Source organism: Amphimedon queenslandica, unplaced genomic scaffold (genome assembly GCF_000090795.2).
Source record: "Amphimedon queenslandica unplaced genomic scaffold, v1.1 AMPQUscaffold_13110, whole genome shotgun sequence".
Lineage (NCBI taxonomy): Eukaryota > Metazoa > Porifera > Demospongiae > Haplosclerida > Niphatidae > Amphimedon > Amphimedon queenslandica.
In genome coordinates, this window is record NW_003546654.1 from 54,088 (window position 1) to 66,900 (window position 12,813).

A 12,813-nucleotide genomic window follows, 5' to 3' on the forward strand; every position below is an offset into this window, starting at 1 on the left:
GCAAAGATGAATGACTATAACTAATCCAGTCACTGGCCCAGGAGCTGATAAAAGTAGAGTGAGAGTAAACTGGACACTCAATCTTTCGATGGAAGAAGAAGCTATATAGACAGAGAGATAGATAGAGGAAAACAGTATTGTAATGATTGGATAAACCATCAGGGGTAGTAATGGCTGAAGTAGTGTCCTCCATCTATTTGAAGTTAGTAAGGGATTCTCTTCTTCATTTTTATCTTCTTTTGGTCTTGAGTGTAAGCAAGCTTTGATAAATATTACTATCACCATTACTATTATTGCCAAGTGGGCAACACTCAGTAAAATGCAAAAGCCCATAACAATATGTTCGGCAATGATCTCTTTATGAGACGATGAATTGGAGTTCCACGAAAAGGTGCAGTCGTCAAATTCGACAAAAATGAAATAATAAATGTAAATTAACGTTCCTAAAAGTGAACTGACAATCGTCAAAGCATCGAGTCTCCGAAATATTTTCATGTCTTTGAGACAAACGATGCATAAAAAGAGAATAAGACTCAGCCAGAATGTGAGGAGTAAATTGGTAAAATAAGAAGCTGGTACCAATCCTGGCATAATCCTTTCCAGAGTTTTATAATATTCAGAATCATTGTAGCCAAAGAAAATGAGAAGGAGACTTTCAGAAAGTGAGAAAATCATCATAACTATCAACTTGTACACAATGAGTCTCTCTACAATGTTCTTAAAGAATCTACTGACTATTATGATCACAAGAGCCATGATGCATATAATAGTTCCAATGCTGCCCATCACACCTTGTGTAACGTTCATCAAGATGACCTCCCCATTCCAGCTGCAGTTACTAGAATTGCTGTTATTATCATCCATACTTGCTAGGAATTTCCACTATTTTCCAGTCAGAGTTGAGCCCCTGCAATAATGAAAAAGGTGGGGCTCATTAGCACCAAGCAAGCTAGAGTATGCAAAATTAATTATTCATTACAAGGTGGAGCTTGTAAATAGGCGTGGTGTAAATATTTTGCTAGCAATGATGAAGGAATCTTTCTGTCCACATCTCCTCTTATTACTGTTAGTAGCTGCTGGTGGAGACTGTCTCAAGTGGAGCGAGACTGATACTTGTAGTGAGACGGTACTAGATGAAAGCTATGACCCCAGCACACCTAATGTTCTCTGCTGCTTGCTGTAAGAATAAAATAGAATTTATTTATTTTATTCTGGACTGCTTCTCTTCCTTATAGACCAGACTCATACTACCAGTGTGACGAGCCACAGTCCATTGATGATGATACTAACACTACTGACAATGATACCATAGGGTACTGTAACACAGTACGTCAGTAATATAAAATACAAGTTAATTTTTATGATATATATCTTTTATATTTGTTTCATTAATAGTTTGGTAGTGAGTATTACGAAGATGTTGAGAATACTTCTGTATACTGTACAGTACTGGATGGAGTTCAATGCTACGGAAATAAAACTTTTATTAAGAAAAACGTACCCTGTGTTAGGTGAGGTAATGTAGCCTCTTTAATGAGGACATTTTGTAATGTCCCAATTATCATTATTTTCTATTTATAGGTATAAAGGAATATATTTTCCTACTATTCTAATATTTTCGGTATTTCTTGGTTTACTCGGAGTCGATCGATTCTGTCTCGGCTACTGCTGTCTGGGTGTGGCTAAATTATTAACGCTAGGGGGTCTGGGGGTTTGGTGGATTGTTGACGTCATTTTACTCCTCACTGGTTCATTGACCCCTGATGGGGGGTACAACTGGGACCAATATTATTGAATATTAAAACGACCCCCAGGGGCCAAAACTTTATTGTGTATCATTGTTGAGATATTTTTAAGACTTTTACTCTATAAATCCAAATACAGACCAGCCTCTATATAATGGACACTGTGTCTCTGTTATACAGAGGTGTCCTTTATGTGGAGGTTATTTTATACAGTAAGGAATGTAGTTGGTACACTAGGTGCTGTCCGTTAAATGGAGGTGTATGCTAGAGGTGGGGGATACGATACCAAAGTACTCATATATCCGATACCAGGCCTCCGATACCAAGTACTCAATACCAAATCCTGGTATCGAGTAGTGGTAACCACGCCCCACCACACCTATTTTATTACGTCATAATAATGCCCACACCCCTTAATAATTACAAAATGGCGGCTTATTTCTTTTCGCTTTATTAATAACTAATTATAACTTAATTGCGCATGCGCAGTAGCTGACTACTCATTCACTACTCGATACCATCGATACTGAGACTCAGACTACTTGGTATCGGTATCGATTCAAAATTTCTGGTATCGCCCACCTCTAGTGTACGCTATTATTAAAAGAAATGAAGGTTCCAACAATAATTCATAAGTGAATTCCTACTACAGAATGCAAAACACTACATAGGAACATAAACTAGCTATTATAAACTTCAAAATGTCTTTCACCATTATTCTTAAAACCATTACTCCTTCCTTTTAATTCTTTTCACCATAATTATGATAAGCTTGTTTGATGTAGAACTCTCTCATTATTTCTAATGCTCTACTCTTTGACACTACATCTCCAGAGGCACAAGTTGCCACAGAAGTAGTGATACTCCTTGCTCCAGGTGAAGACCTCTTTGCTGCAGAAGCAGTGTCTTTAGTGGGGACAGAAGTAGCTGTGGTATCCTTTATGGGGACAGAACTAGTGTTCTTCTTTGCTGTAGAATTAGTGCTTTTCTTTGTGGTAGAGGTAGTGTCTTTTGAGGAAGCAGAAGAAGCATTCTTGGTGGCATTCTTAGTGACAGTAGTGCCCTTTGCTGCAGAAGTAGTGTTCTTTGTGGTAGAAATAGTGTTCTTTTTTGCTGGAGCAGTACTGCTCTTTGTAGGGGCAGTAGTGATTGTGTTGTTTGAGGTAGAAGTGATCCCCTTGGAAGAAGTGTCCCACTTGGCTACAGAAGTAGTGCTCTTTAAAGTAGAAGAAAGGTTCTTTGCAGCAGTAGAAGTATTCACTGTGACAGGAGAAGTGACTGTGGTAGAAATGTTCTTTGTCTTTGAAGAAGTATCCTTCTTTGTTGTCATGGGAGAAGTGCCCCTTGAGGCAGAAGGAAGGTTCTCTGCAGCAGTTGAAGTATTCTCTTTCATGGAAGAGGAGTTGATTGTGGTAGAAGTATTCACTGTGATTGGAGCAGCTGGTAAGGTTTCTTCAGAGTCTTTGGGACAGCGAGTGCTGATCAAAAGGTCAGCAGAATCAGGACTTGATGCTAAAGATATTATAAAAATTAGACGATAAAATGAATATTAATTTACCACGTTCATCATCCGACTCTATTACAATTTTTTTAGTGCCTTGAGACACACCCCCCACGTCACCCTGTACAGCATCATCATATATGGACATGTCAACAGTGGGTGGGGCTGAAGGGGGAGGGGCAGGGAGAGATGAGAGACCAATCAAATTAGTTGTAGAGGGTAAAGGAGCTACTAATGATGAAGGTATGGAGATACTTGATGAAGTAATGGCTGCTTGAGGTTGAGCTGTTCTTGTTGAGCTGACTGATGGTGCTATTGAAAAATAAAGAGATGATAAAAGTAAAATAGATGCAGTACCTGATGCATATACATGTACTTATGCTGCGTAGAAAGTTTGAGCTCATTCCGATCAAAATTGGATTTTTAAATAAAGTTTTGAAGTTACTCAAAAATCAGGTCAAAGTCCCTGTATTATAGTACAAGGACTGGCTTTTTGCTTGTCACGGATTTCGTGACAATGGAACTAATGGGTTTTTGCTTGTTACGGATTTCGTGACAATGGAACTAATGGGTTTTTGCTTGTTACGGATTTCGTGACAATGGAACTAATCGGTTCTCATGCTAACCTGTATTCTGAAGTACAGTAGCACAAGGATGCGGTGGTTGGGACTTGCAATGTGACATGCCTCCATACGATCCACTCTTACCAGCAACACAGAACCTGTGGTACCACACTGGCCCTTCCTCTCCGTCAAAAACAAGGTGACCAGAAGACGTGAACTTTCCAGCTCCCTCAGGAATTACAATTCTCAGGAAATACTGTTTTTGGGGTATCTTCTCTCGTAAGTCCCACCCAGGGAGCTTCATAGAGTCTCTGTTGATTAGAGGAGAGAGTTTCCTTATCTCAGAACCGCCTCTTGATATTTCAAGTCTGTTGGTTTTTCTTCTTTTTGGCGGAGGTGAATGGTGAAGTGAGAGAGAGGGAGGGAGAGGAGGAGGAGAAGAAGAGGATTGACGAGGACAGGAACGAGTTTGATCGGTAGTGGGTTGGACCTTTTGAACATCATTTACTAATAATAATAATAATAATAATAATAATAATAATAATAATAATAATAATAATAATAATAATAATAATAATAATAATAATAATAATAAACTCACGGTCTGATAAGTGATCTTGTGATTCATTGACCAAAGGAAGAGGGAAAGTGGAAAGAGGAGGAGGTAAAGAGGGAGGGGCCAGAGAATGAGAAGGGACGAGAGGAGGTAGTTTCTGTGACTCTGGTCTATCCATATTGTTCACTTGGCTCTCCGATATCTCAAAATCAAAAAAACCCATTTCGTCACTTTTAGGTGCGGCATTCTTACTCGATACTATAGGATCCTGAGACTCGGAACAAGATTGGAACTTTTGAACTAAACTAGGCGTGATTTCATAGCCAATGTCGTCATCATCATCATTAGCTGTAGAACCATCATTGTTACTATTTATAGTCACAGCATCATTAATAGTAGATCCGTTATTGTTACTATTAATAGCAGTGATGTCATCGTTACTAATAATAGTAGCACCATCACTGTTACTAATAATAGCAGCACCAACGGTCCCAGTTTGAGTATTGCCACTTTCCCCTCCATTAAGAATGCTCTCTTCTTCTCCCTCCTGCTGTAAATCCTTAGGATCTTCTTCCTGTAACTTGGCACTTCCATCATCATCATCTTGCTGCTGCTGCTGATTCCTGTCTTCTTTTTCCTTTAAATCTTTGTCTACTCCTTCTTCTTCTTGTTGCTGTGAGTTCTCTTCTTTTTGCTCTAAATCCTTCTCTTCCTCACCTTCTTGTCCTTGGCTACAGTTTGTCCTTGAATCAATTGCTCCTCCTCCATTAGACAGATCCTCAAGTGCTTTGTGGCTTACCGTCTCCATTTCTTCTGAATCTTTCTTAGATTCTGAGGTATCCATTTTCAAAAGAGGATCATCATTATCAGTTTCATTTCTTGTCAAGGAATCCTCAAGCGTCTTCTCAGTGTTCTCTACAGCTGCTTCAGTTAAATCTTGATCCATTGTTTCGCTCAGCCCTACGTCCATAACTTCAGATGAATCTTCATCCATTTTGTCTGTCAAATCTCCATCTAAACCTTTAGCTACACCTCCTCCATCAGTCATAGCTCCATCGTTATTCTCAGTTAGATCTTCATCCACAGCTTGAGTAAGATTATCATCTTTTAAAACTTCATCCACAGCTTGAGTAAGATCATCATCTTTTAAAACTTCATCCACAGCACCTGTCGTTGTCGTTGGTGTTGTTGTTGTTCCCTCGTTAACTATTGGACCCATAGCATCTCCTGGTGTTACTGTCTCTCCATTTTCTGTTGGACTGCCACCTGAACTAACCTCCATCACATCCACTTCTTCCTGGCTTACTTCTATATTTGAGTCTTTGGAAATGTTTGAGTCTTTGGAAACGTTCGGATCTTTTGAAGTCTCCAGTGGATTATTGTTATCGTCCATTAATACGACAATCTTACCATCCACAACTTTAATCGGAGCTATTGTTACTGATCTGTCGTCAGTGACAATGATTTCTTCATCCGAATTGAAACAATCATTATCATCATCTTCTTCATATCCACCATTATTATCACCATTATCAAGTACTCCTTCATCATCATCATCATCATCATCTGTGGCTGGCCTCTTCTCCTTGCTGTGTGCCATCGTGAATCGGTCTATATCATTAAAGTCTTGACTGAAAGTTGGAGCTGCTTGAGTGAAATCAACGACGATGTCTACTACTTGAGGCACGACAACACTCATCTGATCGTTTTTAAAATTTCCTTTATTCGTAAAGTCATTTCGAGACTCATCTACAGAGCTATCTTTGGTTAGAGGATCCTCCTTATTGGCTTTAGCCGCCTTGCTGCAAGCAGACCTCTTTCTATGTCTTGCTCTCTTTCGGCGCCTTTTCCTGCCAAAGGCAGAGGTGAAGACTAGGTCAGTCCTTGAGCACTGCTCAAAAAGCTCATCATAATCATCTTCCTCTTCATCCTCGGACAGCATTTCCAATCCCTCCCTGTCATAATCCACTGGTTCTCTTTTCACATTAAGGCCCTCCCGGTCTGCCGCCATTTTTACTTCCACGTGAGAGGGTGTGACCTATTATTAGAGTTAACTAACTTTAATTAATAACTGTTGTGCTCATGCGCAGTTTGTTACTACCTACCACGTGCTTTATGGTAATGGTGGATGGTAAGTTGGTAGAGGGTTGCTAAGGAAAATGATGTGATTCTGATAGGGACAACTGAAATGCAATGAAGTTTCTATCGTAATCTGATTCCACATCTCTTTTTAAAATATTTATTAATCTTATACCTGTTTTTTTCTTATTTTTAATTAGATATTTTAGTCTCTATTAGCGAATATGGCTGGGTTAAATTCAAAAATATTGATGAATAGTAAGTGGTTATATTGTTTTATTTAATATTATATTCTACATTGAGGACATTAATGTGATGAATACATAGTTCAACTGATGCTGTGAAGCATTTTGAAAGAAAAAAATCTTTCGCTCCTATCTGATATTGTTCTCGTCCTTTTAATTAGAATCAATCAATATATTTAATAATCCATTTATTATTGTGTATGTTTTTTGTAGGTTTAATTTTGTAACAAATTGATCAAAATGAATGTATTTGGATCATGTACTTCAAAGAGACGAATTATTTTGATGATGTTAATGTAAGTACTTGACAAGTTATTGTGTTAGGATGAGGTCATGTGATGATTACATAGTTCACCTGATGTGTCACATGACTTCCGTCATGTGACCGGTGATTGAAAATCTTTCGCCCCTAACTGATGCCCTCATTGTGTAGCATGTGTCCTTATTTTAGCAAAGATCTTTAAAATTTTTATTGACCTTACAATTTTAATTTTTTTGACAGCAATATTTCAAAATTATATTATGGCAGTGAATCCAAAATTCCTCAAGAAAGAGGTAAGTTTCATACTATAGATTTATCTATTTCTTTGTAGCAGTATCCTTGCTGTTTTTTCTTGATTAATATTATTTTAGATTTAATTTTATTATGAGCCGTGAGGACATATACTTGGGAATCTCTCCGAATCAAAAATGACGAGAATTTCATTTTAAAATGACAAAACTGAGCTCACATGATTTCAGAAATAAAAATAAATAATAATAATAATAATACTGTGTACTATTGATACTTTAATTGCTATACATGATTATAATTATAATATTTTGATATTTAAGTATTTAATATTTTTGTTTTTTCAGTAAATGATTCTTTAGGTACTACGTCCACTGGTGTAGTAGGTGCCACTTCGGTTAAGATGGTGTTCTCCTCCAGTAGTGAAAGTGCAGTTAAGTATTGCGTGAACTCTTCGAAGCTGACATGGCCATCATTATCTATAGAAAGATGTTAGAATAGAGTCTTGTTCCATGATTGGATATTATTTTTATTATATTGAAGAAGTTCGAAACTATCCATAATATTTATAATTATAAATTTTTGTAATCATACATTGTCATGTTTAAAATTACATTTTTTATCTATTAACATATAATAATTACAGCCTTACCTTGGTCCATTTCATTAAGGAGTTTCTCCATTTCTTTTCTTACTTCATCAGTTGCTGAGTGTACCATGCTATTATAGTGAAAGGGATAATGACTTTTAAAGTGAATGTAATGAGGAATTAGAATATATAACCATTCACTAACAATATTGTGAAAAGGTCGATTCAGATATGTGTTGTGACTACTAATGCCCAGTGGATGAACTATAGCCCATGGTTCTTTCCAAAAAATGGCTCCAAAATCACCAAATTTTTATTACATTTTCTGATACATATTGATGTATTTATGCTGTGTAGAAAGTTTGAGGTGATTCCGACTTTAATTTTTTAAGTTACGGCCATTTTAAGAAAATGCTAAAATTCTGAAAAATACCCAAGGCTATATAGCCCATGGTTTTTTCCAAAAAATGGCTCCGAAATCACCCCAAATTTTTATTACATTTTCTGATACATATTGATGTATTTATGCCACGTAGAAAGTTTGAGGTGATTCCGACTTCAATTTTTCCAGTTATGGCCATTTTAAGAAAATGCTAAAATTCTGAAAAATACCCAAGGCTATAGCCCATGGTTTTTTCCAAAAAATGGCTCCGAAATCACCCCAAATTTTTATTACATTTTCTGATACATATTGATGTACTTATGCTGTGTAGAAAGTTTGAGACGATTCCGACTTCAATTTTTCGAGTTACGGCCATTTTAAGAAAATGCTAAAATTCTGAAAAATACCCAAGGCTATAGTCCATGGTTTTTTCCAAAAAATGGCTCCGAAATAACCCCAAATTTTTATTATATTTTCTGATACATATTGATGTATTTATGCTACGTAGAAAGTTTGAGGTGATTCCGACTTCAATTTTTCAAGCTATACGGCCATTTTAAGAAAACACCAAAATTCTGAAAAATACCCAAGGCTATAGCCCATGGTTTTTTTCAAAAAATGGCTCCGAAATCACCCCAAATTTTTATTACATTTCCAGATACATATCGATGTACTAGTGCAAATCAATGGCCTACCCCAATTGAAGGGCAAAGTCCTGTAGTTCTGTCATGCTCAACTGCCCGTCATTGTTCTTGTCAATCGACTGAAATATCAGCTTAATTTGAGTCTCGTCTTGTTTGCCAACTTTATCCAACAGCGTCCTAAAGAGACAGAACCTTATAATTAACTTCTTTACTATGCCTACAGTTACATTAGATATATATTCACTTACTGTGAGAAGTGTTTTCTGAGTGAACGGGATCCTTCGGAGGAAGGGGGTGGACTCTCCTCACCAGAAGAAGACTCGTCAAGAATTTTCTTTTTTCTTAAAACCTGCATCTTACTACAAAAAGAATTAAGGAACATCAAATGTGTACAAGTCTTTCATGGCATTCTGTTGGGGTCATTGTTACAGTAATTGTGTTTAGTGTGTTATAATCTACTTAGGTGTCTCCCTGCTACTATACATGTAATTGAAGAAATTAATGACAGCATAATACATAATAAGTGTATGAACATAATTCAATACAGCATCTTTAAAGCAATGGGATAATTTTTAAAAATCTCCTTATTTGATTAGCTAGAGATGAACAACATTGTCTAGTCCTTACCCAACAACCCCGGCTAGTTTCCTGACACTGTTCCAGCCAGGGTGCATCTCATGCTGGGCATCTTTCTTCAGAGCTTCTCTAAACTCTTCGCTACCTTTCTCTCCGGTGTGGCCCTGTCTTATCATGTGCATGCTCTTCCGTCTCAAGGTTGTCCTCTTCTTTATCGTGACAGGTACTGAGGGTGGGTGTGACACTGAGTGAGACCTGTTTGGGGTCTGTGGTAGAAAGTCAAGACTGTTCCGTCGTTTGTCCTGAGTCATGGCTCCGGAGCGAGTCCTGAAGACTTGGTCCTTCTTTGACTGAGTCTCCTCCCCCTCCTCCTCCTCCTCCTCGTTAATTGGTTCTATTATTGAGGGCAGCGGCTTTGGTGCTACGACATCTGTAGCTGTAACACTGGTAGTGTCACTAATGGTGTCTACTGGTACACTGGTGGAGTCTACTGGTACGCTGGTGGGGTCTACTGGTACACTGGTGGGGTCTACTGGTGGACAGTATGGCACATTCTCACACCAGGTCTCTCCTCCGCTTCTGTACTTTATTACCTACAAATTATGATGTCATTGTGATGTCATCATTTAAAATAGACAATCATATGTACAAGTACTTAAGGATCATCACAATTTTATATTATTAATTCAACAATGATAATATTGATATACATGTACATGTACAGTACATGATAATATGAATATGTAATTATTCATTATTCTTATGCTCAGTCTTACTTTAATGTCGTCAGTATATATGAGGAGAATGGCTCCTTTGTTAGTGTATGATCCGCAATAGTTAGAGGCTGAGAATAATGTGGTAACCAATGGAAACGGGAACAACTCCTTCCTGTTGTTAGTATATGCATAGCCAATACCCTACAGCATAGGGAGAGAGGGTATTTTATAATTAAATATTAAAATGTGGTTGACGTGGTGTATACCTCTTCTTTGCACTGGTGGGCTCTGATGATCCCCAGGAGGTCGTTATTATTAAGGAAAGGGGTGATCGCCAGGTAACCATAGAAACAGGAACAGCCTCTGGGTGGATTCGGAAGGTAATCGATTTCAAGAAACTGTAAAAATTAAGAAAAAATTATAAACTTTTCATCAATTTAAAGCAAGATTGTCATATGGACAATATTATAAAATCTTATGCTTTTAAAACATAAAACTTTAATACAGCAAATACAGTATGTACATGTACATGTCAACTCAAGATGAGTAGTTTCTGGAAAGGACATATTTCAGTTCATATTTCAGTGGCTGGTACGAATGTTTGGAATGTAACTTTAGTGTACTCTAAATGTTGTTTGTACTATGGAGTTTATCTATGGACCAACAGTGGAGAATTCCAACTACATGTAGGTGTGGTATGAAGGTGCATTGCTTGTCAAAGAATAGGAATGAATTTATGAAAATTTGAGGCATAGAAATGAGATTTTTATCCATGAAGGCACAGGAATGATATTGCAAAGGCATTGGAATGAATTTATGAAGGTATAGGAATGAAAATTTCAAGGTATGGGTATGAGTCTATTACCTCCTGGTAGTCTTTGTCAGACATCCTTCTTCCAAGAACTTCTTCCAGTAATGGATCAGACCAGATCAGGTCACAGAATGGGCCGCTAAGTGGAGGCTCTTTAAACCTTTCCAAAGACTCTATGGAACCAAGGCTCTTTATTTTAGACCCTATTGGCGGAAAGAATATGTAATTAAAATAAAACAATCTCTTTGGTCAAAGTCTAGTACAGGAACTTTGGCCCAATTTTGGAGCAACTTTAAAAATTTGTAAAAATCCAATTTTGATTGGAATGAGTTCAAACTTTCTACACAACTTACGTACATGTATATGTATCAGAAAATGTAATAAAACAGAGAATTATTTCCTTTCAAATTTTGATAAAATTTGGTCTCAAGACCATGTACACAACATAAGTACATGCACATGCATAAACAATTATAAGAAATAAACAATCATTTATAAATATATGAAAATAAACAAACAATCAAGGGCTGCTAAGTACACAGTATTACATTTGGGAGAACTGAAAGAATAAATAGACTGAGATAAGGACCGAAACACTGTGAGACTATACAAACTGCAATAATAACTGACATCAGCTTGATATTTCATCAGAATTGTAAACACAGTGTAGCCTCTCTTAATGGACACTCTCTATAGCGTACACCTCCATTTAACGGACAGCACCTAGTGTACCAATTACATTCCTTACTGTATAAAATAACCTCCACATAAAGGACACCTCTGTATAACAGAGACACAGTGTCCATTATATAGAAGCTACACTCTATTTATTATTATTATTATTATTATTATTATTATTATTATTATTATTATTATTATTATTATTATTAAAACAAACAGGCAACAGGAATTATTGTTGTTGTTATTATTATTATTATTATTATTATTATTATTATTATTATTATTATTATTATTATTATTATTATTATTATTATTATTATTATTATTATTATTATTATTATTATTATTATTATTATTATTATTATTATTATTATTATTATTATTATTATTATTATTATTATTATTATTATCATTAGGTAGGAGTAAAAGCGGTTATATGATGTATCTTGAACAGAGAACGTTTGGCAGTGCCTGGGTAAGACTTTACTTCACTGTCAAGAGAGGATGGATGGAAGCACCAGAGGTGAGTGAATATCTATTGTAACTATAATGAGGTACATATATAATAGATTAATAGATTAATAGATTAATAGATTAATAGATTAATAGATTAATAGATTAATAGATTAATAGATTAATAGATTAATAGATTAATAGAGTAATAGATTAATAGATTAATAGAGTAATAGATTAATAGATTAATAGAGTAATAGATTAATAGAGTAATAGATTAATAGATTAATAGATTAATAGATTAATAGATTAATAGATTAATAGATTAATAGATTAATAGATTAATAGATTAATAGATTAATAGATTAATAGATTAATAGATTAATAGATTAATAGAGTAATAGAGTAATAGATGCATGTACACTGTGTGCGTGTGTCATTATGTATGTTCGTATTTAAATCAGGAAACAGTATCAGGGAGGGACACTTTTACAACTTTTAAATAAAATAAATATTATTGTAAGAGTTTTTAATGTCTTCCGTTATTGAATTACTAACACGCAAAGAATAGCCCATCTCAGTAACTCAATACCTGCCCACGTCCATTAAACACCGGACCTCCTCAATCTTGGCCTACTATTGTTTGTCCAGGTACATGAACCTTGTCTCTAATCTCCTCCAGCCATCTCCTCCTGTCTACTCATAGTCAATGGGATATGACTGTGTACACTAATAATACTAATGTAATGCTTTTACTGTAT

At 36.0% G+C, this 12,813-nt stretch overlaps 3 protein-coding genes and 1 long non-coding RNA gene across 8 annotated transcripts in view; 2 read left to right on the forward strand and 2 right to left on the reverse strand.

Moving 5' to 3' along the window:
* Window positions 1-1,001: 1,001 nt before the first annotated feature.
* On the forward strand, window positions 1,002-1,879 carry LOC100632380 (TM2 domain-containing protein 2-like). Its single transcript, XM_003389243.3, has 4 exons — window positions 1,002-1,179; window positions 1,236-1,326; window positions 1,396-1,511; window positions 1,582-1,879. Exons 1-4 carry the CDS (start codon window positions 1,025-1,027, stop codon window positions 1,793-1,795), a joined length of 576 nt encoding a protein of 191 aa, XP_003389291.2. The 5' UTR covers window positions 1,002-1,024; the 3' UTR covers window positions 1,796-1,879.
* Window positions 1,880-2,355: 476 nt separating this feature from the next.
* Window positions 2,356-6,391, reverse strand: LOC100632506 (uncharacterized). 2 transcript variants are annotated; one of them, XM_020001121.1, is made up of 5 exons: window positions 5,479-6,391; window positions 4,411-5,439; window positions 3,873-4,316; window positions 3,304-3,558; window positions 2,356-3,257 (listed from the first exon to the last, which is right to left on the reverse strand). In XM_020001121.1, the coding sequence occupies exons 1-5, from the start codon at window positions 6,374-6,376 to the stop codon at window positions 2,488-2,490; spliced, it is 3,396 nt and encodes a 1,131-aa protein (XP_019856680.1). In that variant the 5' UTR covers window positions 6,377-6,391; the 3' UTR covers window positions 2,356-2,487. The 2 variants fall into 2 exon arrangements, with proteins under 2 accessions (XP_019856680.1, XP_019856679.1); XM_020001120.1 differs by having other exon boundaries at window positions 4,411-6,391.
* A 62-nt stretch (window positions 6,392-6,453) lies between these two features.
* Window positions 6,454-7,823, forward strand: LOC100631753 (uncharacterized). Of its 4 annotated transcripts, none has more exons than XR_898173.2 (4): window positions 6,454-6,702; window positions 6,903-6,985; window positions 7,192-7,244; window positions 7,548-7,823. It is a non-coding gene; the product is annotated as an uncharacterized LOC100631753 (long non-coding RNA). The 4 variants fall into 4 exon arrangements; XR_002186353.1 differs by having other exon boundaries at window positions 6,474-6,702; window positions 7,323-7,565; XR_002186351.1 differs by lacking the exon at window positions 7,548-7,823 and adding an exon at window positions 7,283-7,488 and having other exon boundaries at window positions 6,474-6,702.
* The window catches only part of LOC100632634 (serine/threonine-protein phosphatase 2B catalytic subunit 1-like), a 7,376-nt gene continuing 1,930 nt past the window's right edge, over window positions 7,368-12,813 (reverse strand). Inside the window, exons 4-11 of the mRNA XM_011408021.2 lie at window positions 10,973-11,121; window positions 10,374-10,505; window positions 10,168-10,308; window positions 9,443-9,984; window positions 9,064-9,174; window positions 8,867-8,992; window positions 7,853-7,920; window positions 7,368-7,679 (exon numbers count right to left, since the gene is read on the reverse strand). Of these exons, the coding sequence (XP_011406323.2) occupies window positions 7,519-7,679; window positions 7,853-7,920; window positions 8,867-8,992; window positions 9,064-9,174; window positions 9,443-9,984; window positions 10,168-10,308; window positions 10,374-10,505; window positions 10,973-11,121 (1,430 nt within the window). The 3' untranslated portion in view covers window positions 7,368-7,518. The remainder of the gene's footprint in view (window positions 7,680-7,852; window positions 7,921-8,866; window positions 8,993-9,063; window positions 9,175-9,442; window positions 9,985-10,167; window positions 10,309-10,373; window positions 10,506-10,972; window positions 11,122-12,813) is intronic.